At 46.8% G+C, this 26,266-nt stretch overlaps 1 protein-coding gene across 1 annotated transcript in view; it reads right to left on the reverse strand.

Moving 5' to 3' along the window:
- Positions 1-1,542: 1,542 nt before the first annotated feature.
- LOC147607485 (uncharacterized) overlaps positions 1,543-26,266 on the reverse strand; it is a 52,269-nt gene continuing 27,545 nt past the window's right edge. The window contains exons 10-11 of the mRNA XM_086790590.1: positions 1,948-2,068; positions 1,543-1,871 (exon numbers count right to left, since the gene is read on the reverse strand). Coding sequence (XP_086646716.1) covers positions 1,575-1,871; positions 1,948-2,068 — 418 coding nt within the window. The 3' untranslated portion in view covers positions 1,543-1,574. The remainder of the gene's footprint in view (positions 1,872-1,947; positions 2,069-26,266) is intronic.

The raw sequence follows: 26,266 nt of genomic DNA on the forward strand, positions 1-26,266 counted from the left end.
GTATGCATATGTATCCATCATAGATAACCTCACACGTGTTGACATGGCAATCAACTCATTACATCCCTCTTGCTTGGCTTTTCCTTGGATTGGAACTGAACTCAATTAAGTGTTGATATGACGTGACGAGGTTGAGAAATCGCTCAAGCTTCTATAAAGCATTATCTCTAGAATAGTTGTAGCTAAATGTAAGAATAGAGATACCTCTATTTATAAAGAGTATCTAAAATATCTTTATAAATGAAATCATGAACTTAATACCACTAAAATGTTTTTGAAACTGAACATGCTCCATAAATTATCATCAAAGATTGAAAGCACAATAGATAAAGCTTGATAAAATAAATCAAACAAGCCAAGCCTTTTCAATCACCCTTACCGTCATGATTGCTAATTAAGTGGCCAATTCCTCGGTATGATAAATTCATTGCATTATCTCTTACACATACACCCTTGCTAGCAAGAATGGAGCTTCAACCTCTTCGTTAGGTTTTTTAGAACTAACCTCCAACTAAGCCTTCTCCAATCTCAAGCCAATATGTGGCTCATGAGTCACGCTTTAAAGCTCAAGAAGCGACCACCTCATGTTAAGAGTCATTAGCCTTAAACCTCAGGAAGCATTAGCCTTAAACCTCAAGAAGCAACCACCTCATGTTAAGAGTCATTGGCCTTAAACGCCAAGTTTACATAATTGCTTATCAACATTTACACTCTCACGGGTAGACATAAGAATCTATCCTCAAAAGGGGATGGACACACGCACCTTCTTGCTCCCACGGAACCAAAAGCATCATAGGAATACATATAAAAACAAATACCTCCCTCAGCGGGTTTGACTTCATGGACCATTAATTTTATTTTATTTTCCATTAAGATGGCTTTTCTTGCTCTCACACTAAACCAAAAAACATCATGACACAAGAACCTTTGCATAGAAAAGTACACAACCACCTTCTCTAGCAGGTTTGACCTCATCAACTATCCATCTTCAATGGGTTGCGAGGGCCAAAACGTTACACCTCCAGTAAATTCTCTCTCTCTCTCTCTCTCTCTCTCTCTACACACACACACACACACACACACACACACACACACATACATACATACATACATACATACATACATATATATATATATATATATATATATATATATATAAAAGCAAAGGGAGCAGCAGGCAGGCACTACAAAGAAGGAAGAAAGGGCTGACGAGGGGTGGAGAAGCAGAGTGAAGGGTCGGGATGTGCAGATTAGGAGCTTGCAGGACCGGCATAGGAGAGCAGCAGGCAGATGCACAGGACGTGATCATCAATGCTGCACATATATTGTCTCTTCCAATGAGACAGAAGACGGAGTCACAATAGACGAGATCACTGAGCCTGTTGCTATTTAATAAATCTCTACACTACTATTATCCTGTGATTCATTAAAGTCCATTAGAATCACAGTCGATTATCCAATAAAAAGCAACAGACCTCTGCATGGTAAGTCTAGGGATGTGCACGTATTGAAATAAGGCAAAAGAAGTGCAAACAATTTCACGAATGAGAAACCCACCTTTATTTTTGACCCTACTAAAGAGCTCCTTGCAAAATGGCACGAAGATACTTATCAAGGTCATTCAACATATTTAAAAGACCTTGCATAAGGTATTGTTTAACCCATAGTAAGGTGGTAAGGATATAGGTTACACAGTTCTTCTCAGAGCTAGCAAGGAACATCAACAAGGACCAAATGAAGATGATAATTTGTGGCATTGCAATCATAATGTTGTGAAATCTTGCTAGAACACTTCGAATGATCTTTGAATTTGCCACCAAGACGGTGGAGCCATCAATCTGCGATAGTACCGCTGAGACACAACAAATAGCCTGCATGCACCAAGTTCCTAATCATGAATATATTTAACAATTAACAGATTTAGGAGACACTTTCCTCAGAATCTACCTGAAATAGCATCAGCTTGATGAAGAGATGATATTCTGAACAGCATCCAAAGAGCCTCAAAAACAAGTTGACTAAGTTCATGTCATTTTTACCCATCAGAAGGCCCGATCGAGGGTCAAAGCTGTCTCAAAAAAAAATAGACTCAAAAATTTGGATAAGATTTGCACAATTATGAATTTGAAAATATTGATCCACAAAAGGTTTGATTGCGCAGTGCATGCATTGAATGAATTTTCGATTCACATTTTAGAGATGCTGAAAATCCTAAATACAAGACAAACCAAGTCCATTATATGCTCATTTTTTGGCCCTGGCAATATGCTATAATGTAACTACACCACACTGTCGCCACATTCTTAACCCTGCCAGTTGACGTAATTCCAAGGTGTAGTTTTGAAACTGCACTTATGAAACTAAAGCCAGCCAGACAATTTAGCTCATCTGTTGGCACCATAAAAGCTTTCTGACCCGAGCCTTTAGCTGCACATACTGCTCTAGAATGTGTTGCTTGCACTTGTTGCTGAATATCTCTCAAGCTTATTCACAATCAACCACTACTAAGCATGTAAATGGGAGACAGTTCCACCAATCTATAGAAAGCTTTTTCTTTTTTTTTTGGTGAAACCACTGTCTAATTAATCACTCAAGGTATGGTACAAGCATAGCTGCCCATCAGAAAGGACAAGCTAAAAACAATGGAAGAACACATCTAATTGCCTAGTAGTGATCTTCCCCAAGGTGTAAAGAGTCCTAGAGAGATTCACACAAAGAGTGTATAAAGCATTAGTCACATGGAACGGGAACGGACAGATGGAACGCGGGTCTGTTTTATAACGAGAACGGGAACCCGAAAAGAAAACGGGAACGACGTCATCACCATTTGCAAGCTAAGGAGATGCAAGGGCATATAATGCCAAGCCTTTTAGATGGAGGGTCATACACCACTCTCATATGATATGATATGATCATAGAAAAATACAAAAATTCTCATTTACTCAAAAATTAGACCCTGAATGCCTATAGCCAAGGATGCACATTTGCGGAACGGGAACGGGAACAAGAACGACACAGGTTATGGAACGCGTTCCCTCGTTCCCAAGGCTATGGAACGGTGTTCCATGTTACTATGGTATAAAGTAGACTGATCAGTCGGTAAAGACTCTCTGATTTCTATCATGCCAAACAGTCTATAGAATCTTTTGGGGTTTCCACCAAAAAGCCAGAATTGCTTGGAGAAATGATGCCAAGGAAGACGAGCCTTCAAGTATCCAGAAAGCCTATCAAGAAGACCACCAAAAGATGGAAAGTGCCAAAGCAAATGAGGCACCGTTTCTCGTCATGCATGATAGCACCTATAACAATGTGATGAGGCAATGTGTCACTTGGCCAGTAGTATACCGACAAGCACCCCAACCGGGCATCTCCACAAGAAGACTCTCTGTTTCAAAGCGAGATTATTTTTCCAAATGTTATTAAGGCATGTTTTCCACCAACGCAATGGTTTAGATATCCGCCAAAGCTGGTTAGCAACCCATTGGGGAGGAATAATTCAATTTATATGTTCTAGCTGCAATCAACTGACCAAATGAAACAGGCTTATAACCAGGCATCAATCTATCCAATTTCCAATCCATCAGCCTATTTTGTGCATTAAAGGGCGGAACAGGTTGTGCATACCGCATTATCAGGATGATCTCTTGCCATATTGGTCTATGATGCAAGCCCAAATCATATTCACGATTTGCTTGAGGAAAGCTGAGAACTTGTCCATTCGCATCTATAACATCATGGACAAATCGAATACATTTGGTAGATAGAAAATAAGCCTTTCGAGGTTCAATAATGCTAGTGGTTCCTCAAAGACTCTGCTCTAGCGTATACTTTCCAAAGCTAGAGAGTTTCCAATGTCTGCGTTCCTGCCATACCAATTCAAGTGTGATAGGATATGTTTCCAATCCTAAATGAGCTTGGTAGAATACCACAACCACCATTAAAAAGTCCAAGAACAATGTCCCAGTGTGTAAGGAGCCAGTTGCCAAATGCCAATGTTCTCATATTTGCACATAATGTGGCTATCATAATACCCATAGCTGTTTTTGTTGCAGAAAATCAGCTCTATCATAGTGGCTTTTCTGGCCAAGACATGATAATGTAAGTTGAGAATATTCAAACCACCATGCATCTTATAAACAAGTTCATATTTCAATAGCCTGGGTGCCTTTTATCAAATGTGGTTCTCCATAAGCATTCCAAAGCTCTTGACATAAAACTATCAATATCTTTTTTGGTCCAAACTAAAAGAGGCAAGTAGAACTGATCTCAAGCCATAAGAATGAATTGAACACTCCGAAGTCAAACATGCAAAGGCCATGTGAAAAGCTTCCAGTAATCCCACATACGGACGGCCTGACACAGATCTACAACCAGTTGGCCTTTGATGTGCCGAAGTGTTATGTCCACGATCAGCTTTGAATGATTCTTTTTCTTCAGCTATTGGAAGGACTCCATATGAGGCAGCGTTTGGAAGACCGTTCCAGTCGCTATTGACCAGGACCTCGTCTTCAGTATACCCGAAGCAAACAAAGTGACGGAGTCTTACCATGAGATTAGAGTCAGTAAAAGACATGTTGGCTAAAGCGCAAGAGGCCTACACTCGACAGGCCAATAAAGACCGAAGGGATATGAAGTTTTCGGAAGGGGATTGGGTTTTTTTTTTTTTCCGGAAAAAAGATCCTTCTATTAGTTAATGAGAAAACGCCATAAGGCTACAAAGCTCACCTCGCAAGGAGGGATAAAACACAGTGAACTCCTGAGCTCCACCCCCGTGGCTGGCCGCTCTCTGGGGGGGGCTACCTAATAGTACATGTGGGAGGTGAGAAAAGCCAAACTGGAGGCCTGTAGTGCCAAGTGACATCCTCGCCCCTCGCGGTGAGGAAAGGGCCAGGCTGCCAAGTGCGGAGGAAAGCCTTGCGGCGCCCTCTCATGCGGTCCGAGTCGCCCTGGAGTTTCCCCCAGTGTCCTCTCAAGGTGTGAATGATGTCCACCCAGAGGGCCTGTATGACCTCCGCCGGTGGAGTCGCCTGGCGGTCAATGGCCTCCCTGCATCGGGCTCTCCAAATGTGCCAAGCCGTCATGCTGCTGATCAACTCCCATCTGTGCCCGACCCCCTCCTGAGGGGCTGCCGAAGAGAAATCTGGCGTCGGAACCACCACCATCACCCTGTCAGAGACCTGGATGGTCGCACTGCCAGGGACGTCCTCATATCCAAGGGCCGGGCCGCTGTCCGTGGCCCAAGCCACCGCACCCCACGTCACCAGCATCTCACCTGGTGAGCCTGCAAAAACCATCCTGAGAGCGCGCTGCCAGACCTGCTGTGCCTGTGGGCAATCCCATAAGCAGTGCCGCTGCGACTCCTGTGCATGGCCGCACCGAGGGCAGGACCCTGGGTGACTGCCGAAAGCTAGCCAAGCCCCCACAGCCAGTCCTCTATGCGCTGTGAGCCAGAGAAACAGCGTCACCTTCCGGGGCCGGAAGCTGGCCCAAAGGCGCTGCCAGAAGTCCCTAAGAAAGGCAGGGGAGAGCCCCTGTCGCCGCCAATGCTCGGCCGCCGCCGGGGTGCTCGCTATCCTGTGTCTCTGAATCCGCCGCCCCAGCCTCGCTGTGTACTGAAAAAAGGGAATGCCTGGGCTGGTAGGGGCCAAGTAGGGATCTCGCCAAAACCACTCACCTGGATCCCACTGAAGGCGAATAAGAGGCCTGCTGTCCCAAGCCCATAATCTCCAAGAACAGTCCTCCCCTATCGAGGCCGGTGAGGGGTCTACATGCCACTGTCTCTGATGAAAGCCGACCACCCGCACCCTCTGAAGAATACATCCCTGGAACCCATCCAAATCTAGTCGTGTCCTCTGAAGCTGGCCACCCTCTCCCACCTCGAAAGTGAGTGGGGCGACTCTCTCCGCTGTGCCGCAGACCGCTAGAAGGATCTCATGCCGAGTAAAGACACCCATCCACTGTGGAGGTGGAGGGTCCTGTACTAGGGTCCGCCACTCCCGGGGGATGGCCGCCTCAATGTCCTGTCTCATCAACTCTCTGCCCCTCATCCCACTGAGTCTCCTCTCCTGAGCCTCTAGAGGCAGCTGCTGAAAACCTATCCAGTCGTCTAGGGACTGGGCTGGGCCAGAGCTCAGCGGGCCCCACGACACCTGAGACCGCGATCCAACCATATGGCCACTGGGGAGACGAATCAAGGGGTTCCAGATCAAAGGTTGCCTCAGGCGCTCCTCATCGGTGCCCGGGGGAGTCTGGAAGAGTGACGGCCTCAGATGCGACCAGGCCCTCAGAAGGCTAGCTGCAAAACGCTCCTCGAAGCCAAGGCCCACTCCTCTGGATCGCTGCTCTGTAAAGATCAACCTGATGCTGGGGTCCAGGGGCCGCTAAGAGGGGTGCGGCTGAGCATCCTGGAAACAAGAAACTCCTTCCACGGCTCAGCGCCTGGCAGGAGGCCACGAACTACCAGCTTGCCAAGCAATGCTCGGCTTTGGCAAATAGGATCAACAATGCCCAGGCCGCCTCTCTCCCTCGGCTGAGTGATCACCGCCCATGCCACCTTGGCCCTGGCGGGCCGCCCGTCGCCACCGGACCAAAGAAAGTTCCTGATGAGCCTCTGCACCTGGCCAATGCACGCCCGAGAGAAGGCCCAGCAAGAAGTGATGTACCACATAGTAGCAAGCAGAACCTGGTTGGCCACAACTACTCGGCCAGCCAGAGATAAACGAGCGGTACTCCAATACAGAAGCTTCTTCCGAATGCTCAGAAGAAGGGGGGCTATCTGCTGCTCCGGAGATATGTCAATGCCCACATAGCATCCCAAATAACGCACTGTAGTGCCGGGGGGCAGCCACTGAAAACCGTCAACTGGCCTCCAAGTCGGGGGGGGGGCATAGAGCTGACCCACAACCCACACGACTTGTGCCAGTTGATCAAAGCGCCCGAAGCTCTGCAAAACCTGTCCATGGCTAAGGCGAAGCGGCGGAGGTTCTCCTCACCCCCCTGAAGATAGACAGCAGTGTCATCCGCAAACTCCGAGTCTAGGAGCTCCTCCGAGGTGCGGATGGGAAGCTGGAGGCCCCGCAAACCTGTATCCTGTGCCGTCAAAAAAGTGCTCATGGCCTCCGCCACAAAAAGAAAAAGAAAGGGCGCCAAGGGGCACCCCTGCCGCACCGAGCGCGAGAGCTGGAACCTCTCTCCGCGCACGCCCTGTATCAGCACCTGGCTATGAGCCGATGTGTAGAGTGCAGAGACCCCACGGATCCACTGAGGGGGGAAGCCCATCCTCTCCATAGTGCCTTCCAAGAAGGCCCAATCCACCCGATCATATGCCTTCTCGAAGTCGAGAAGGAGCACTGCCAGATCCTCCTGTCGAAATCTAGCCAGAGCCGTAGCCTCCCAGAAAGAGAAAATGTTATCCAGAATGCTCCTATCCTGGATGAAGCCTGTCTGCGTGGAGTGGATGATGTCCGGAAGGTGAGGCTGAAGCCGCCTGCTGATCGCCTTAGCTAGGACCTTGTAGGCCGTGCCTAGCAAGGTGATCGGTCGCCACTGTCTAATCTCCAGTCTGTCTCCTCCCTCTTTGGGGATCAAGTGGATCAACCCCTCTGCCATGCTGTCCGGCATGACTCCTGACTCCATAATCTCCTGAAATGCCACTCTGAAGCCCCTATGTAAGAGGCCCCAGTACCTCTGGAAGAAAGCCACCGAAAGACCGTCCTCTCCAGGGCATTTGCCCCGAGGTAATGCCTGAAGAGCCTCCTCCAGTTCCGTATCCGAGAAGGGGGAGAGAAGGGAGTGCTGCATATGGGCCGGCACAACCGGTCTCGTGAAGCTCCAGACTGCCTCCCGAGCCTCTCTCACCCTGTCATCTGCTGGCTCAGCAGAGAGAAGATCCCTGTAAAAATCTGTGGCTATAGCCCGAACCCTGGGGGGATCCACCACAACCTGGCCATCCGCCTGCCGAAGACGCCTGAGACCCTCTCGTCTGAAGCGAGGCCCTGTCGCCTCAAAGAAATCTCGAGTCACTCTGTCTCCAGCCTGTGTCCAAAAAGACGCCCGAGCATGGAATCGGAACTCCACCCTCCTCTCCTCGATGGATCTGATCTCAGTGCGAGCTGACTCCATCTGCTCTGAGATCCAAGGGCTCGTAGGATCCCTCTCCTGGAGTCTCTGGAGGGACGCTAGACTCCTCCGTAGGCTCCTCTCCTGCTCTCTGAAGGCCTCCAGCCGGTCCAAGGCAGCCTGTCTGAGCATCTGGCTGATCTCCTGCAAGCCACTGGCAAGATCGCTGGCTGTCGATCCTCTCCTGAACTGCAGCTCCTGCCAGACCTGCTCAACTCTGATCGCAATCTCGGGCTCCTCTATGAGACAATCTGGAATCCGGACGCTCTGGCCCTGCTCTCCTCTCGTGGGGTCCTCGATCTGGAGAAGCACTGGAAAGTGGTCTGAAAACGAGGAACCTGCAAGTATGCCCACTGTGCCACCTCTATCACAGGCCCACTCATCAATGTAAAACCTGTCGATGCGGGAAAGGTTAACTCCTGTGGCCCGTCTATTTGAGCGCGAGAAAGATAGGAAGGGGATTGGGTTTATCTTCGGATTATGAAGCAAAGGTTGAAACAAGTGGGCAAGCAATGTCTTTCAGGAGCTTTGGACCTTTTCCCATCCAGAGAAAGATTAATGAGGTTTCGATGAAGTTGAAGCTACCTCCAAGTTGGACTATGCACGATGTGTTCCACGTCAGTCGGTTAAAGCCATATGCAGGTCCGATCCCTTCAGAAGTTATAGACAAGGTGGAACCAAATATTATTGATGAAGCTGAAGTTATGGTTCCAGCACAGATCCTTTTGCACCGTTTCAAGCATGACTCAGGCCAAAGGCAAAGACAGTTCCTCACAAAGTTTCAGGACCGAGGGACCCACGAAGCGGTATGACTTGACAAAGAGTTTTTTCAACGAATATCCGGCGTTATTGACGGATTATTTGGAGACTATGCAACTTCCGTCAAGTTAAGCAGAAGGGGATGTCATGTGCATCCCGCACTTGGATGCCACGTAGACATATCTGTACAGAAGGTGCACGACCTAGCGTGGAAAACTGGTCCAATGTGAACGCAATCCGAGACTAGTCAGCCAGGGTTCCATTCCAGTTGTCCGAGGTCAGGTGTGCATTGTCCTCCACATGAAAACAGTGACAGTCCGTGCTGTGAGTGTCACCAATTGGCCGACCATTTGGTCCATCTCCAGTTTTTGCGTCTCGTTCACTTGAGGCCAGGCCGGTGTCTCGTGTGAAGAGGCCAGTATTTTGCTGACATGGACGGGAGCCAGACTGGTGCCACCCGTGTGTTAGCAAGATGGTGTCTCGTATGGACGGGAGCCAGACCAGTGCCACCCGTGTATGACCTGGACTGTGTTCGACCCATGGGATTGTCACGCCATGGAAGAGCCAGTATTCGTGCCGTGTTTTGCCTATGGGACTGTCACACCATAGGGAGACTCGTGCCTGGAACCGTGTCTTACCTATGGGACTGTCACTCCATAGGAAGACCAGGTTCTTATGTTTTTATGTCGTGCCAGTTTTGTGCCGACAGATATTTTGTACTTGTTCCATGAACGGGAGATATGTCCATGTTACTATTTGCACATGCACACATGATTTGCATGCTTGAAACTGTTTTCGCATGACTTGTATTTTTGTGTTTGCCTACTTGACGTGTTACTTACTGAGCGGGGACGCTTGCCAGTGAGTCGTGAAGTCTGCTCTGTATTCTGACGAGTTTTGGTGCATGTGAACAGGTGGTAAGTATGTCGCACATATTGTTTTAATGTTTCACATTCTAACCTTTTATTTTATAAGGTTAGGTGTTCACATTCACTTAAATGAGGGCACCCCCTTTGGGCACCCACTTAGGGGCCAAGCTGGGGAGCCCCACTTAAGTGAGTGTGGGGGTGGGCATGGTCACCTACCCAAACTCCCCACCCACATGCAAGCGTGGAGTAAACTCCACTTTTATTTTATTAAAAAAAAGGGCTCTCTCCTTCAAGCGTAGACATCATCGCTTCTACCTTACGTGAGAACCGGCGAACATCTCTTCAGGCTGCGCACGTATTCTGATTCTTTGCGCCTTCATCACCCTGTGCTTCATCACGTGCTGCCGGTTGAGCCAAATCAAAGGCGGCTGTTTATGCTGCTGCTGCTGGCTGCGCCTACTCTTCCTACCAGGCGGCTGATGTACTGCTGCGCCTAACCTTTCCAGGCGACTCTGAAGTGCTGCAGCTGCTCCCACAGGCGGCTGATGTACTGCTGCGCCTAACCTTTCCAGGCGACTCTGAAGTGCTGCAGCTGCTCCCACAGGCGCCTGAATTCCAGCAGGCTGCGCTGTCCTCACCTCTGCGCTGAAGTTACCTGCAGACTACCCATCCTCTACCGGCTGTCACCTCCGATAGGTTGAGCTGCTGTACAGGCCAGAGGCGGCTGCCATAAATAGCTGTACGGCTGCTCATAACTGCAGCGTGCAGCTGCTGTTTTTTCCTTCCTACAGGCGGCTACTTCCTGCAGGTTGCCCATTCACTACCGGCTGCACCTCTCCAAGCTACGCATGCCCCTACAGGCGGCTATGGCTGTGCGCTTGTGTTCCAGCCAGTAGAACACTACCCTCAGGCGACTTTGCTTGAGCTCCTCCACACTGCAGCCAGGCATCTCCTCCCTTGCAAGTGGATGCTTCTTCTCTCACAGCAGGCGGCTGTGTCTTTTGCGGTGATACTTGTCTTGGTGGTTCACCACGAGGCAACTGTTTCTTGAACAAGGGTGGCTTCATCATACCACAAGTATTGGCTTTCTATCAACCATCTACAAGTAAGTGAATTTCAGATTTAAGTGAAGTATTTTATGTTTAAATCTGATAAGGGATTCATCCCGCTTGGCCAACACCCGTTCGCTGCCGGGTTGTCCAAGCTCTATTGGAGAACCTCGGTCCAAAGGTGCTGAGATCGGGAGAGCCAGGCGTTAGTACGAGAGCGCCTGTTTGTGCGTAGTCTCGGAACACCAGTGAGACGCTCTCCGCGGAGTCCAGTGAAAGCACAGGACCGTAGAGATTGGACCACACTAGCGGTCGTACTGCTTCAAGCTTCTACATCGAAATTCGACTTCGAGCCTATTTGTTTGGTACTGTTTTCATATGTACATGGACATTATCTGGTTCTTGGAACCCATGGAGCATTGTATTCATTAAATACTCCCAATAAATATATCATATATTGAGGGGGGGTCGGCCCGTTCCGGCCCCAGTGCTGGTGTCCATCTTTCCATTTCATTTCATTTCAATTTCAAGTTGTATTAAGTTGTCCATTTCAAATTTGTGGTTTTAAAGTTGTGCTATTAAGCGTGTGGGTGTCCAACGGAGTCTTTCCCACTTGACGGGATCGGTTTCATTGGTATCAGAGCACGGTTATTTCCCTCTTCCTAGTGGGGAAACGAACCTGTGTACTGGACATCCCGCTTTTAGCAAACTTAAAACACAATGGACAGCCAAGGCAACCCTTTGGAAGTGCCAAATTCGAGGGGTCCATCTAGTGCCTCTCGTGGGTCTGATGCCCTGCGTGGTAGGCACAAGCCCCTTGAAAGGGTTATTGTTAGTGAATCCAAGGGTCAACTGTCTCCAGGAAAGACAGTTATGCTTGAACAAGAGCCTGATGCTATGAGGGCTGAAATGGAACATATGAGAAAACTTTTGCAGACTCAAGAGCAAGAGTTAAAGTTTTTGCATGAAGATCCCCATCTGCAAAGTGCTATTGAAGCCAGGAAGGCTGATGCTATGGTAGATGTAACTTTTGAATCAATGGCTCGTGAAGTGGGCAAGAAACCAAGGGAGTTGACACTTGCCTATCTCCTTCGCAAAGGTGATATCAAAGAGGGGGATGACGGAGAGCTGAAATTCAGAAATCCACCTCGTTTGAAGCATGGAGATCCCGCATCCCAAAGGCTGAAATCTTTTATGCAAAAGGAAGAGGTGACAGTCACCTCTCGACATGCATCCTCTCCCCAAGGCACAAAGCCTGAAAGATATATGTATGCCAGTGCTCATGGAGGGCATGAAAGTCACATGCATGCAAGATATGTATCTCATGGTGACAGGTCTACTTCCAGAAAAATTTTACCTTCTGAGTTGTCTCATGGAGAGACATTGCCATATGCAGGTAAGTCACATGCATCTGAGTTTCGAGTTCGTGGAGCACATGCCACCGTGCCCCATGAAGCCCATGCAAATAGGGCTGCCCCGTTGGATAAGGGGACAAGAAAAAGAGAAGACCATGAGCCTCATGCTAGGAAGCTCAAGGAATTCAAAGCAGGTGACAAATCTGTTAAATTTGATGCTTTTCATGGTGAACATGATGCTTCTAAGGTATTAGCATTTGTGGCACATTTCGACATTGCTTTTAGCGATGAGGATTTCACAGAAAAGTCAAAGGTGCGCCATGCTAGCATGTTTTTGAAAGGGACTGCTCCTCATTGGTGGATCACTGAAAAGATCACCAAGGATCCCATCTCCACTTGGAAGGAATTCAAGGATAGATTTTATGCTCAATTCTTGCCACCAAATGCAGAGCAAACTCTCACTCAAAAGTGGGACAGGCTGGAACAAAGAGACAATGAAAGTGTGCAACAGCATGTTTACAAATTCTGGAAAGTGTTGCTGGAAGTGACTCCCTTCATGCAAATCACTGAGGATGAAAGAAAGAGGAAGTTTCGTTCTGGACTGCAACCAGCATATAGATCGGGTATTGAATTGCACCCGAAACATGCGTTGCAACAACTCACAGCTTCTGCTCTTGCTACGGAGCAATTGGTGCTCAAGATTAAGCAAAGATCAAGGAGGTTCCAAGGGGAAAGACAAGGCTGTCCCAAATCAGCAAAAGGGTGGACAGCCACCTAAAAAGAACTTCCGGGAGCCTTACAAGGGTGGTAAAGCTGAAAATATCACATCTAAAGAACAGGATCCAAGGAAGAACAAATTCGGCTTAACCCCGGAGCAAAGAGAGCAATATGCCAAGGATGGAAAATGCTTTTCTTGTGGTAGCAAAGACCACATGTTCCGACAATGCCCAGATCGCAAATCAAAGCACGAGGATAAGCACACCAAAGCTAATGTACATGCAGTTCCTGATGTGCAAGGAAATACAGGTCATGATGCAAAAGAGCATATGGTTTGCAAGGCTTGGGGGCAAATCAAGGATCAGCCCGCACTCTTCATGTTTGATGACTGTGCAACTGACAATTTCATCTCTATGCAAATGGCAGCTGCATTGGGTATTGAGGTTGAAAACATGGGACCTCAGATTGAAGCCGAAGCTGCATTTATTGGTAAAAGAGGTGCAGGTTACCCCTTTGATAGGGAAGTTGCGCATCCATACCCAGGGCTACCTTGATAATGAGCATTTCCTAGTTGCTCCACTGAATGGATGTGATGTATTGTTGGGCAAGCCGTGGCACCATAGGCTTGAGCCCCGCAAAGACTACAAGTCCAATATGATTTCTTTTATGCATAAAGGCCGCATGCATTTTATTGATGCTGGCAAAGAAGGGGATTCCATCCCAGTTGTATCACACATACAAATTAATAAAGCAATGAAAAAGAGTCTTTCAACGTACTTGGTTTTTGTGCGTGATAGTCTTGTGCCAAATCGTCAAAATGTGGATGCTATGTCTAATGATAGGCTGAATTTTCTTAATGCATTCAACGACTGTTTTGCTGACTCATTGCCAAGTGAATTACCTCCCCAAAGGCCCGAAGATCACCGTATAGATCTTGTGCCAGGTAGTTCTCCTCCTAACAAACCCGCATACACTCTTTTGATCTGCCACATAACACTTCAATAAATCCAACACGGCTGAATTTGCAGCTTCACTTTGGCCACCCGTTTGGGGATGATAAGCTGATGAAAACTCAAGCTTGGTACCCATATTATCAAACAAAGCCCTCCAAAATAGGCTTGTAGTTCTGGGATCTCTATCCCCAACAATGGATTTAGGCATACCATGATGCTTGAAAATATTAGCAAGAAAAAGCTTTACCATATGATCAGCTTTGATGGTTTTCTTGACGGGCAAGAAATGAGCTTGCTTGCTAAACCTGTCCACAATAGTCCAAATAGCATCATTCCCATGCTGGGATCTAGGCAAATCCATAATAAAATCCATCGTGATACTTTCCCAAGGTTGCGAGGGAATAGGCAATGGCTGAAGCAAACCTGGAGGCTTTTGCCTGTCAAATTTCACCTTTTGGCAAGTAATACATGCACGCACATAAGCCTCAATGTCTTTACGCATGGTTGGCCAAAAGAAATACCTCTGAATCATGCGAGTAGTAGGCATAATACCTCTATGACCAGCATAAGGTGGAGCGTGACATTCGTCCATAACCTTTGGACGCAAATCCTTCACGACACATAGGCAATTATCCTTCATGAGATAACCCTCGTTGATAACATAAGAGGCATGTGAATGACTAGCCATCAAATCAGTCCATATATGGCAAAAATCAGCATCCAAATGATACAAATCTCTCATAGCAGATAGGTCTCCATGAGAGGCCACTGAGACTGCGGCAACATAAGGCCTCCTAGAGAGTGCATCGGCCACCACATTTTTCTTTCCTGGGGTATGCACAATCTGAAAATGAAACATGGAAAGAAAATTTGCCATTCTCATCTGCTTGTCTGAAAGCTTGGTTTGAGATAGAAAGTATCTCAAGCTTTGATGATCTGTCTTGACTACAAATTCAGCCCCAAGAAGGTAATGTTTCCATATCTTTAAGGCGTGAATTACAGCCAAGAGCTCTTTCTCATAGATATCCATATGAAGCTCAGCATCATGCAAACGACGGCTCTCGTATGCAACTGCATGCCCTTTTTGATTTAGGACAGCTCCTATGCAATCACCACAAGCATCACATTCAACCACGAATGACTTGTGCAAGTCAGGAACAATCAATATTGGGCCACATATGATAGCATGCTTGAGCTGCAAGAAAGCATCCTGTTCCTTTGAAGTCCATTTGAAAGCAGTTTTCTTCTTCGTGAGATCATGTAGAGGAGTGGCAATCATAGCAAAATGCCTTATGAAACGCCTGTAGTACGAACATAATCCCAGAAAACTACGTACTTGATGTACGTTTTGCAATTCGGGCCAATTCCGAATGGTCTCTATCTTTGCAGGATCCATTGTAACTCCATCCTTGGATACAATATGTCCCAGATAATGAATTTCTGAAAGGAAAAACTCAATTTTCTTGGCATTGATGAAAAGTTTATGCTTCCGCAACTCTTCGAACACTGTGACCAAATGAGTTCTGTGTTCCTGCTCATTCTTGGAGAAAACCAAGATATCATCAAAGAAGACTCCTGTAAACTTGCGATGGGGTCGGAATATCCTATCCATCATAGGATTAAAAGTAGCAACAGCATTGGTAAGACCAAAAGGCATTACCAAGAATTCATATAATCCGAAGGCTGTCCTGAATGCAATCTTATGGACATCTTGTGGCACCACGCGTATCTGGTGATAACCACTCTTCAAATCAAGTTGCACATCCAGATACGCGTGGTGCCACAAGATGTCCATAAGACTGCATTCAGGACAGCCTTCGGATTATATGAATTCGTGGTAATGCCTTTTGGTCTTACCAATGCTCCTGCTACTTTTAATCGTATGATGGATAGGATATTCTGACCCCATCGCAAGTTTACAGGAGTCTTCTTTGATGATATCTTGGTTTTCTCCAAGAATGAGCAGGAACACAGAACTCATTTGGTCACAGTGTTCGAAGAGTTGCGGAAGCATAAACTTTTCATCAATGCCAAGAAAAGTGAGTTTTTCCTTTCAGAAATTCATTATCTGGGACATATTGTATCCAAGGATGGAGTTACAATGGATCCTGCAAAGATAGAGACCATTCGGAATTGGCCCGAATTGCAAAACGTAAAGTACGTAGTTTTCTGGGATTATGTTCGTACTACAGGCGTTTCATAAGGCATTTTGCTATGATTGCCACTCCTCTACATGATCTCACGAAGAAGAAAACTGCTTTCAAATGGACTTCAAAGGAACAGGATGCTTTCTTGCAGCTCAAGCATGCTATCATATGTGGCCCAATATTGATTGTTCCTGACTTGCACAAGTCATTCGTGGTTGAATGTGATGCTTGTGGTGATTGCATAGGAGCTGTCCTAAATCAAAAAGGGCATGCAGTTGCATACGAGAGCCGTCGTTTGCATGATGCTGAGCTTCATATGGATATCTATGAGAAAGAGCTCTTGGCTGTAATTCACGCCTTAAAGATATGGAAACATTACCTTCTTGGGGCTGAATTTGTAGTCAAGACAGATCATCAAAGCTTGAGATACTTTTTATCTCAAACCAAGCTTTCAGACAAGCAGATGAGAATGGCAAATTTTCTTTCCATGTTTCATTTTCAGATTGTGCATACCCCAGGAAAGAAAAATGTGGTGGCCGATGCACTCTCTAGGAGGCCTTATGTTGCCGCAGTCTCAGTGGCCTCTCATGGAGACCTATCTGCTATGAGAGATTTGTATCATTTGGATGCTGATTTTTGCCATATATGGACTGATTTGATGGCTAGTCATTCACATGCCTCTTATGTTATCAACGAGGGTTATCTCATGAAGGATAATTGCCTATGTGTCGTGAAGGATTTGCGTCCAAAGGTTATGGACGAATGTCACGCTTCACCTTATGCTGGTCATAGAGGTATTATGCCTACTACTCGCATGATTCAGAGGTATTTCTTTTGGCCAACCATGCGTAAAGACATTGAGGCTTATGTGCGTGCATGTATTACTTGCCAAAAGGTGAAATTTGACAGGCAAAAGCCTCCAGGTTTGCTTCAGCCATTGCCTATTCCCTCGCAACCTTGGGAAAGTATCACGATGGATTTTATTATGGATTTGCCTAGATCCCAGCATGGGAATGATGCTATTTGGACTATTGTGGACAGGTTTAGCAAGCAAGCTCATTTCTTGCCCGTCAAGAAAACCATCAAAGCTGATCATATGGTAAAGCTTTTTCTTGCTAATATTTTCAAGCATCATGGTATGCCTAAATCCATTGTTGGGGATAGAGATCCCAGAACTACAAGCCTATTTTGAAGGGCTTTGTTTGATAATATGGGTACCAAGCTTGAGTTTTCATCAGCTTATCATCCCCAAACGGATGGCCAAAGTGAAGCTGCAAATTCAGCCGTGTTGGATTTATTGAAGTGTTATGTGGCAGATCAAAAGAGTGCATGGGAGAAGTATCTTCCACTTGTTGAGTTTGCCTACAACAATACGATCCATGCTTCCACAAGAAAGGCTCCGTTTGAGATTATTTATGGCAGAGTGGTCTTGCCACCCATCCTTCGTACAAAGGATGAGATTTTTGCAGCTGATGAATATGTTCGTGACTTGGATGTTGCCTTTGGTCAGGTGCGGACAGCCATTGCAAGATCTCAGGATAAGCATAAAATGGCTGCTGACAAGCATAGAAGGGACATGGAAGTCAAAGAAGGTGATTAGGTATTGCTGAAATTTGAGAAGGCTAGGCTTCGGAAGAGGCCAGGACGAGAAGGATCATATCCTAAGCTTTCTCCTCGCTATTATGGACCCTTCAAGGTGATTCACAAAATCAATGAAGTGTCCTACAGGCTTGCTTTACCTAGTCATTGGAAGATTCACAATGCTTTTCATGTGAGTCTATTTCGGAAATATGTGGGGCCAGATCTTGATGAGCCTGTCACAGAAGATCCGCCAGAAATTGAAGACCTTGAGGAGATCCTTCAGCCAGAATAGATTGTTTTTCACAAGGAGAGAAAGCTACCTGCAGGAAAGCTTTCCAGGAGATACCTTGTAAAGTTTAAGAATTATTTGCCTATTGATGCCAAATGGGTAAATGAGGATTATTTTGCAAATTATCCGCAATTGTTGCAGGCATATCTTGAGGCTTTTCAGTTGAGGTCAACTCTTTAGAAGCCCGGGGGGAAGTCACCAATTGGCCGAGCATTTGGTCCATCTCCAATTTTTGCGTCTCGTTCACTTGAGGCCAGGCCGGTGTCTCGTGTGAAGAGGCTAGTATTTTGCTGACATGGACGGGAGCCAGACTGGTGCCACCCATGTGTTAGCAGGATGGTGTCGTATGGACGGGAGCCAGACCAGTGCCACCCGTGTATGACCTGGACTGTGTTCGACCCATGGGATGGTCACGCCATGGAAGAGCCAGTATTCGTGCCGTGTTTTGCCTATGGGACTGTCACACCATAGAGAGACTCATGCCTGGAACTGTGTCTTACCTATGGGACTGTCACTCCATAGAAGACCAGGTTCTTATGTTTTTATGTCGTGCCAGTTTTGTGCCGACAGATATTTTGTACTTGTTCCATGAACGGGAGATATGTCCATGTTACTATTTGCACATGCACACATGATTTGCATGCTTGAAACTGTTTTCGCATGACTTGTATTTTTGTGTTTGCCTACTTGACGTGTTACTTACTGAGCGGGGACGCCTGCCAGTGAGTCGTGAAGTCTGCTCTGTATTCTGACGAGTTTTGGTGCATGTGAACAGGTGGTAAGTATGTCGCACATATTGTTTTAATGTTTCACATTCTAACCTTTTATTTTATAAGGTTAGGTGTTCACATTCACTTAAATGTGGGCACCCCCTTTGGGCACCCACTTAGGGGCCAAGCTGGGGAGCCCCACTTAAGTGAGTGTGGGGGTGGGCATGGTCACCTACCCAAACTCCCCACCCACATGCAAGCGTGGAGTAAACTCCACTTTTATTTTATTAAAAAAAAGGGCTCTCTCCTTCAAGCGTAGACATCATCGCTTCTACCTTACGTGAGAACCGGCGAACATCTCTTCAGGCTGCACACGTATTCTGATTCTGTGCGCCTTCATCACCCTGTGCTTCATCACGTGCTGCCGGTTGAGCCAAATCAAAGGCGGCTGTTTATGCTGCTGCTGGCTGCGCCTACTCTTCCTACCAGGCGTGTCATGTGCACAGTGGGTATCTACCGTGTGCTATACGCATGCAAGACTGGTTTCGAGGCTTGGGGAAGCTTGGAACTAGGCAGGCTGATTGACGAGCTGAGTTAGGGATATACTAACGGGCGGGCACCCAAGTATGGACGGGCGGGCGGCCAAGTGTGGACGCCCGATGACCGGCCAAGAGCCTATAAAAGGGTGGCCAAGGTTAGTTATTGTATATAGAGAGTCTCGCGAGTTTGTGAGAGCTCTATGGTCTTGGAGCCTGGATCTAGTGCAGACGTGCACCTGCTTTATGCAGCCGAGGCCGGCAGCAATCTCGAGGCCCGCGAGGGCAGCTTCGTGGCGGTATGGGACGTCACGAGGAGGAGATTGGTCGGTACGTCAACCTAGTTAGCTCAGCTCGTGGCTCGGTGGGGACAGCCAAGACTGTGGGCTCGCCCACGGCTGTCATGGTTGGGAGGTGAGTCAGGCCTGCACCCCCTTTGTTGTTTGTTGTTCGTTTGTTTGCAGGATTCGAGTTTCGAACCAAGATCGATCATGAGGGAAGATCTGTGGGGTTTTGACAGTGGTATCAGAGCATACCTCGTGAACGAGCAAGTCGGTAGGTAGAGAAGAAGAGGTCGAAGAACGGTATGTGTTAAAAAACTTGCTGTTTTTCTGTGCATACTGCAGTTTTCAGATTTTGTATGTGTTTTTTCTTCATCAAAGAACCCCATGTTGATGGGAGATGGTAGGATTAGTAAGGGTTGATTGCTTTGCAAAGAAGGGGAGTCGTGTTGTGCAGTCGCATGAGAGAAAACAGGAAAAAAAGCATGATGCTTTTCGTTTCTTTTCGTTGAACGAACGAGAGAGAGAGAGTGAGAGAGAGAGCGTGCGAAGCGTATGCTGTCCTGCTGGTTACGTGCGTTGGTCGGGTCTCGTTCGATGCTGCGGGCTGTAGAAGGCACAACGGTTTGGGCGGCCAGGACCCGTAGGCTGGCAGGCGCCTAGACTTGCGTGGCCAGGCCTGCCAAGCCAGGCGGCCAGACTAGCGCAGCCAGCCAGGCCTACGCAGGCGCCCCAGCCAGGCCCTGTAGGCGGCCAGCTTACGTTAGCAGGCGCCGGTTTCCAGCAGCTGATGGCAGGCGCAGGCTGGCGTGCAGCGCAACCACCAGCAGCAGCCGACGGGGCAGGCAGGGTCACACCGCCAGTACTCGCCGTCAGCAGACAGACGTCAGCGCCGAGAGGAAAAGCATGCGCTTACAGAGGACCGACGGGCGAATCCAGGGGAGAAAAAAAAAAAAGCTACGTTTTTTTTTTAGCTTTCGTTTTTTTGGAGTTTAATTTTTATTTTTTTTTTAAAGATTTAAAAGTTCTCTCCTCTCTAAGGTTTCCAAGGTTTTTATTTTTTTAAGTCAAGAGAATATATATATCCATATATATATATTAAAATATATATATATATATATATTTATTCATGAAAAAAAAAACACAAAAGCTAAAGCAAAAGCTAACCATAGCTTTTCGAGATTTTTTGGCTTTTGGGAAACCTTTATAAACCCCCTCACGTGGGCTTCTTGCCACACATCTCTCAAGTTCTTGAGTTCTCAAGTTCTCGATTTCTCAAGTTCTCAAGTTTTCAAGCTCTCAAGCTCTCGAGCTCGCTCGCACTTTCATTGTGCAAAGATCGAATTTTCTCTCCACGTACCCTCTTCACGATGTCGACCCAAGAATCAGAGTTGGAGCCCCTCGTGGAACGCGAAGGCTTGCCAGCTACGGAAGGCACTGATGCCGATCTTTTTGACGAGTTTGTGTCAAAATCAGATTTCCAAGAGTTCAAAGTAGCTCTCGAAGCTTCTTCGGCGGAACGTCAGGCACAAATCGCAGCCCAGATGCAGGCTTTGCAGAACTCCATCGCTCACCCTCTCTACTTTCTCGGGAATGGATACCTTGGCTTCAGCTTTAGGCCCCAATATTACTCCGGAACCGTTCGGGGGCGAGCAAAAGCAGAGAACCAAGGAGATCGTGGACACTTGGCTGCATAAGTGGCAAGTTCACTTTCAGTTTCATCCATATGATGATGGAAAGAAGATACAGTTAGCAGCAGGTTTCCTGTCCGGCAAAGCTTTGCTTTGGTGGAAGGAACTGAACCCAAAGCCAACGACTTGGGCACAATTCGAAGACATTTTCAAGAAAAAATTCCTCAAGAAAGAGGATGATTACGATGTTGTTGCCCGGTTTTCAGCTTTGACCATGACCTCGCAGCACCTCACTTATGAGGTCTATCTCCAGAAATTTCGTGACTTGCAGATGAAAGCTACAAAGATGGATCCCACTACCCTTTTGGGATTTTTCGTAGCTGGTTTACCCGACTCGTACCGATTACAGGTTAAAAATATGTAATGCGCGGAAGCTCTGGGTAGTCTTCTTTCAGCCCTAAACACTCTTGAAGACCTCCTGATGCAAAAACGCACCATGATGCAAAAACGCAGGTAGAGAGAGAGTAGAGAGAGAGAGTGAGAAGTGCTGGAAATTCAGTATATACTATGTACAAAAAAGGTACAAATCTGTACAGCCATGGGCTGCCTTCATAAAAAGGTTGTTAACTCCTAAATCTGTCCCCAAGGGACCTCTAAGTGACCCACACCCCTAGTGGGAGTGAATACCTAAGACATTGAGCAAGGGGGCTATTTATAGCCCCTTGGAATAATGATGAACTGGCCGACTGCTGGTCGGCCAGTTACAGCTTCATAAAATTCCCTTTTAATTCAGCCGACTGGATGTGCTCTTGTCCTTGATGCGCCTGCTGCTGCCACCTCTTCCTGACGTCAGCCGACATGCTTTCTGGTGCAGCCGACAGTCCCTATACTCAGCCGACTGTACCCTGGTTCTTCTCCACATCCAAACTGGCCACTTGTGCTCCAAGTTCTGCTCCATGTCCATCTTCTACTGGTTCATAATCTTTATCTGCTTGCCTCTTCTGGATCTAGCTCTGAGCATGTCCATGGCATCTGTGATGCACATGACATCCCCCTCTGCTAAATGTAACGCGCGGAAGCTCTGGGTAGTCGTCTTTCAGCCCTAAACACTCTTGAAGACCTTTTGATGCAAAAACGCACCATGATGCAAAAACGCAGGTAGAGAGAGAGTAGAGAGAGAGAGTGAGAAGTGCTGGAATTTCAGTATATACTATGTACAAAAAAGGTACAGATCTTTGCAGCACTTGGCTGCCCTCTTGAAAAGGTGATAAACCCTAATTCTGGCCCCCTATGGGACCCTCCTACTGACTCACACCCCTAGTGGGTGGAATGACTCAAACATTGAGCAAAGGGGCTATTTATAGCCCCTTGGATTAAATGATGAACTGGCCGACTGCTGGTCGGCCAGTTACAGCTTCATTAAATGCCCTTAAATGCAGCCGACTGGATGTACTTGTTGTCCTGGCTGCGCCTGCTGCTGCCACTCCTTCCTGGCCTTGCTGATGTCAGCCGACATGTCTTCTGGTACAGCCGACAGCTCCTAAACTCAGCCGACTGCTCCCTGGTGCTTCTCCAAGTCCAACCTGTCCACTACTGCATCTTGTGCTCCACAGTCTGACTCTATCTGGTTCCTAGTCTTTATCTGCTTGCCTCTTCTGGATCTAGCCCTAGAAATGTCCATGGCATCTGTGATGCACATGACATCCCCCTCTGCTAAACTTGATGACGGGAATCCAATCTGCTCTTGGATGACTGTCATCATCCCAATCCTGTTCCGAAGTCCCTCTGTCATCATCCATCCCTGGCAAACCTTTTTCTCTGAAAATCCGATCTGTTCTCCAAACCACTCTGTCTCTGATGAAGATCTATGCATCTGGTCTTCCTCTAGTCCACAATCCATTCCTGCCCTGATTCTGAACACCGTCTTGGTCTTCGTTCCTGGAACTGAGTCTGGCACTCTCACATCACCCTTGGAGGATCAACCTCCCTTGGGACCGTTCCCTTAGAACCCATCTGGCTCACGGAACTGACATCCCCATCTGGCACTGTGGAACACCACCAACAAACCTTCTGGGAGTTCTTCCCGATCTGTGTTCTTGTCTTGGGCTTCGAATCCGTGTACTTTCCTGTACCTTGGACCTGTACACCATCATCTGGGACTGAATCAGCGTTTAGGTTTGCTGAGCCTGATGCTCTGATACCAATGTAACGCGCGGAAGCTCTGGGTAGTCGTCTTTCAGCCCTAAACACTCTTGAAGACCTTTTGATGCAAAAACGCACCATGATGCAAAAACGCAGGTAGAGAGAGAGTAGAGAGAGAGAGTGAGAAGTGCTGGAATTTCAGTATATACTATGTACAAAAAAGGTACAGATCTTTGCAGCACTTGGCTGCCCTCTTGAAAAGGTGATAAACCCTAATTCTGGCCCCCTATGGGACCCTCCTACTGACTCACACCCCTAGTGGGTGGAATGACTCAAACATTGAGCAAAGGGGCTATTTATAGCCCCTTGGATTAAATGATGAACTGGCCGACTGCTGGTCGGCCAGTTACAGCTTCATTAAATGCCCTTAAATGCAGCCGACTGGATGTACTTGTTGTCCTGGCTGCGCCTGCTGCTGCCACTCCTTCCTGGCCTTGCTGATGTCAGCCGACATGTCTTCTGGTACAGCCGACAGCTCCTAAACTCAGCCGACTGCTCCCTGGTGCTTCTCCAAGTCCAACCTGTCCACTACTGCATCTTGTGCTCCACAGTCTGACTCTATCTGGTTCCTAGTCTTTATCTGCTTGCCTCTTCTGGATCTAGCCCTAGAAATGTCCATGGCATCTGTGATGCACATGACAAAATAACAAATGTAAAACTTTGGACGAGGCCATTCATTCAGCTCGTATCTATGATGATACGATGGTCTCTTCCAAGTCCAAACCCGTTACCGAGCAGGGGAACAAGCATAAAAGAAAGTTCTCCGCATCTATGGCTAACACGACTGAAGGCAAGTCTTCGGACCAACCTTCGAAGAATACAAGTTCGACACCAGCGAAGAAGAAACGACTCCTTAGGGCTTTGAAGCTCAAGAAGGAAGGACGTTGTTTTATTTGCGAAGAAAAAGGACACATGCGTAACGAGTGCCTAAAGAAAAAGGGTACCAAGTCAAACGCAGGACCCAAGCCAAAGGCAGCTAACCAGTTGTCTTTGACAGGTACGTCAATTACTGTACTTTCTCGCCCTAGTACTTGTTCTGATTGTCTGTTCAATTCTAAGGTATTTGGCATGCATGATCTTCTTCGAGTTTATGGAGAAGTGAATGGCCATAAAATTCACATTCTTTTAGACCCTGGCAGTTCGCATAACTTTGTTAACTACAAACTTGTGCAGAAATTGAGTCTTGATACGACACTCAGCGACCATACCTATGAGGTACGTCTACCTGCGGGCAGACAAGTTTGGGATCGCAAGGTCGAGATGCTTCCAATCCAGATTCAGGACTACAAAGATACTCTGGAATGCTATGTTATGCATCTGGAAAATGTAGACTTGTTATTAGGGATTGAGTGGTTTAAGACTCTTGACGTCCAGATAGATTGGTCTAGTCATATTTTTTCTTTTCAGCATAGGGACACCAAGTATAGTATTTTAGGTGATTGTATTCATCCCTCTCAGGGACCTCTTGTAAATACTATTGATTTTGGAAATATAATGGATTCTTCTTTGTACACTGCTTTCCATTGTGTCTTGATTCCACTTTCTTCTTTTCTCATCCCTTCCATGGATGTGAATGAATTAAGTGTGTTTGAAAGCAAAGAATTACGGAAGATACTTGATTTGTTTCAAGATGTATTTCCTAAGGAATTGCCATCGGGTTTACCACCTGAACGGGCAATAGATCATCGTATTGACTTGATCCCTGGTGCTCATCCTGTGAGTATTCCACCTTATAGGATGAGCCAAGCTGAGGAAGATGAGTTGGCTAAACAACTCGAAGATTATTTGAGGATGGGCCAGATCCGTCCAAGTTGGGGTGCACTTGTGTTGCTTAGGAGAAAGAAGGACAATACTTGGAGAATGTGTATAGATTACAAAAGATTGAACAAGCTGACCATTAAGAACCGGTATCCTCTCCCTCGATCAGATGACCTAATTGACCGGTTAGCAGGAGCGAAATATTTCACGAAGATAGATTTACGTACTGGCTATCACCAGATACGTATTCATGAAAGGCATGTCGAAAGAACCGCCTTTCGGACTAGGTATGGCCATTACGAGTTTCTCGTATTACCTTTTGGGTTAACCAATGCTCCAGCCACTTTCCAGCAAATGATGAACGATCTTTTTCGTGAACATTTGGGAAAATTTGTGGTGGTGTTCTTGGATGATATTTTGATATATAGTCGTACTCTCGAGTATCATGTCAGACACCTCACGATTGTCTTATCTATTTTAAGACAGAATCGACTATATGCTAAGTTGAGTAAATGTGAGTTCTTTATGACCGACATCATTTACTTGGGACACAAGATCACTAGAGATGGATTGAGCATTGACTATGACCGAGTTCAGAAGGTTTTGGATTGGCCTATACCGCGAACAGTGAAACAACTTCGTTCTTTTCTCGGTTTTGTTGTTTTTCTTCGGAAATCTGTACGGGAGTACTCTCAGCTCACACTACCGATGACCGACTTATTGAAAGGTCGTGGACGTAAGTCCAATCAGCCTATCACTTGGAATAACGATTTGGATATGGCCTTCAAACTTTTGAAAGATAAAGTCAAGGAAGCACCTATCTTAGCATTGCCTGATCCTAGTCGGCCTTATGTTCTTGAAACTGATGCCGGTGACTATGCTATCGGGGCTGCTTTATTTCAAGATAGTAGACCGGTTGCTTTTGAAAGTAAAAAGCCAGACGACACTCAATCTCGTTGGCCAACCCTTGAGAAGGAGCTTTATGCTGTGATTCATGCTCTCAAGGTTTGGAGACATTATTTATATGGCTCCAAGTTTGTGGTATTGACTGATCATCAGTCAATCAAGTATGTGTGTGATGCGGATGATTTGAGAGGCAGGAAAGCTCGTTGGGCAGAGTTAATGCAAGATTTTGATTTTGAGATCCGTTATCGGAAAGGGTCCATGAATAATATTGCAGATGCGCTTAGTTGGATTAGAGAGGTGAATACTTTGTCGTTCACCGAGATTTCTACTGACTTATTTCAGTCATTGAGAGGGCTTTGCAGGACTGATAGTTATTTTGGTCCATTTTGGCAGAAGATCCAGGAC

This window comes from Cibotium barometz, chromosome 55 (genome assembly GCF_041138505.1).
Source record: "Cibotium barometz isolate CiBa-2024 chromosome 55, ASM4113850v1, whole genome shotgun sequence".
Taxonomy (NCBI): Eukaryota; Viridiplantae; Streptophyta; class Polypodiopsida; order Cyatheales; family Cibotiaceae; genus Cibotium; species Cibotium barometz.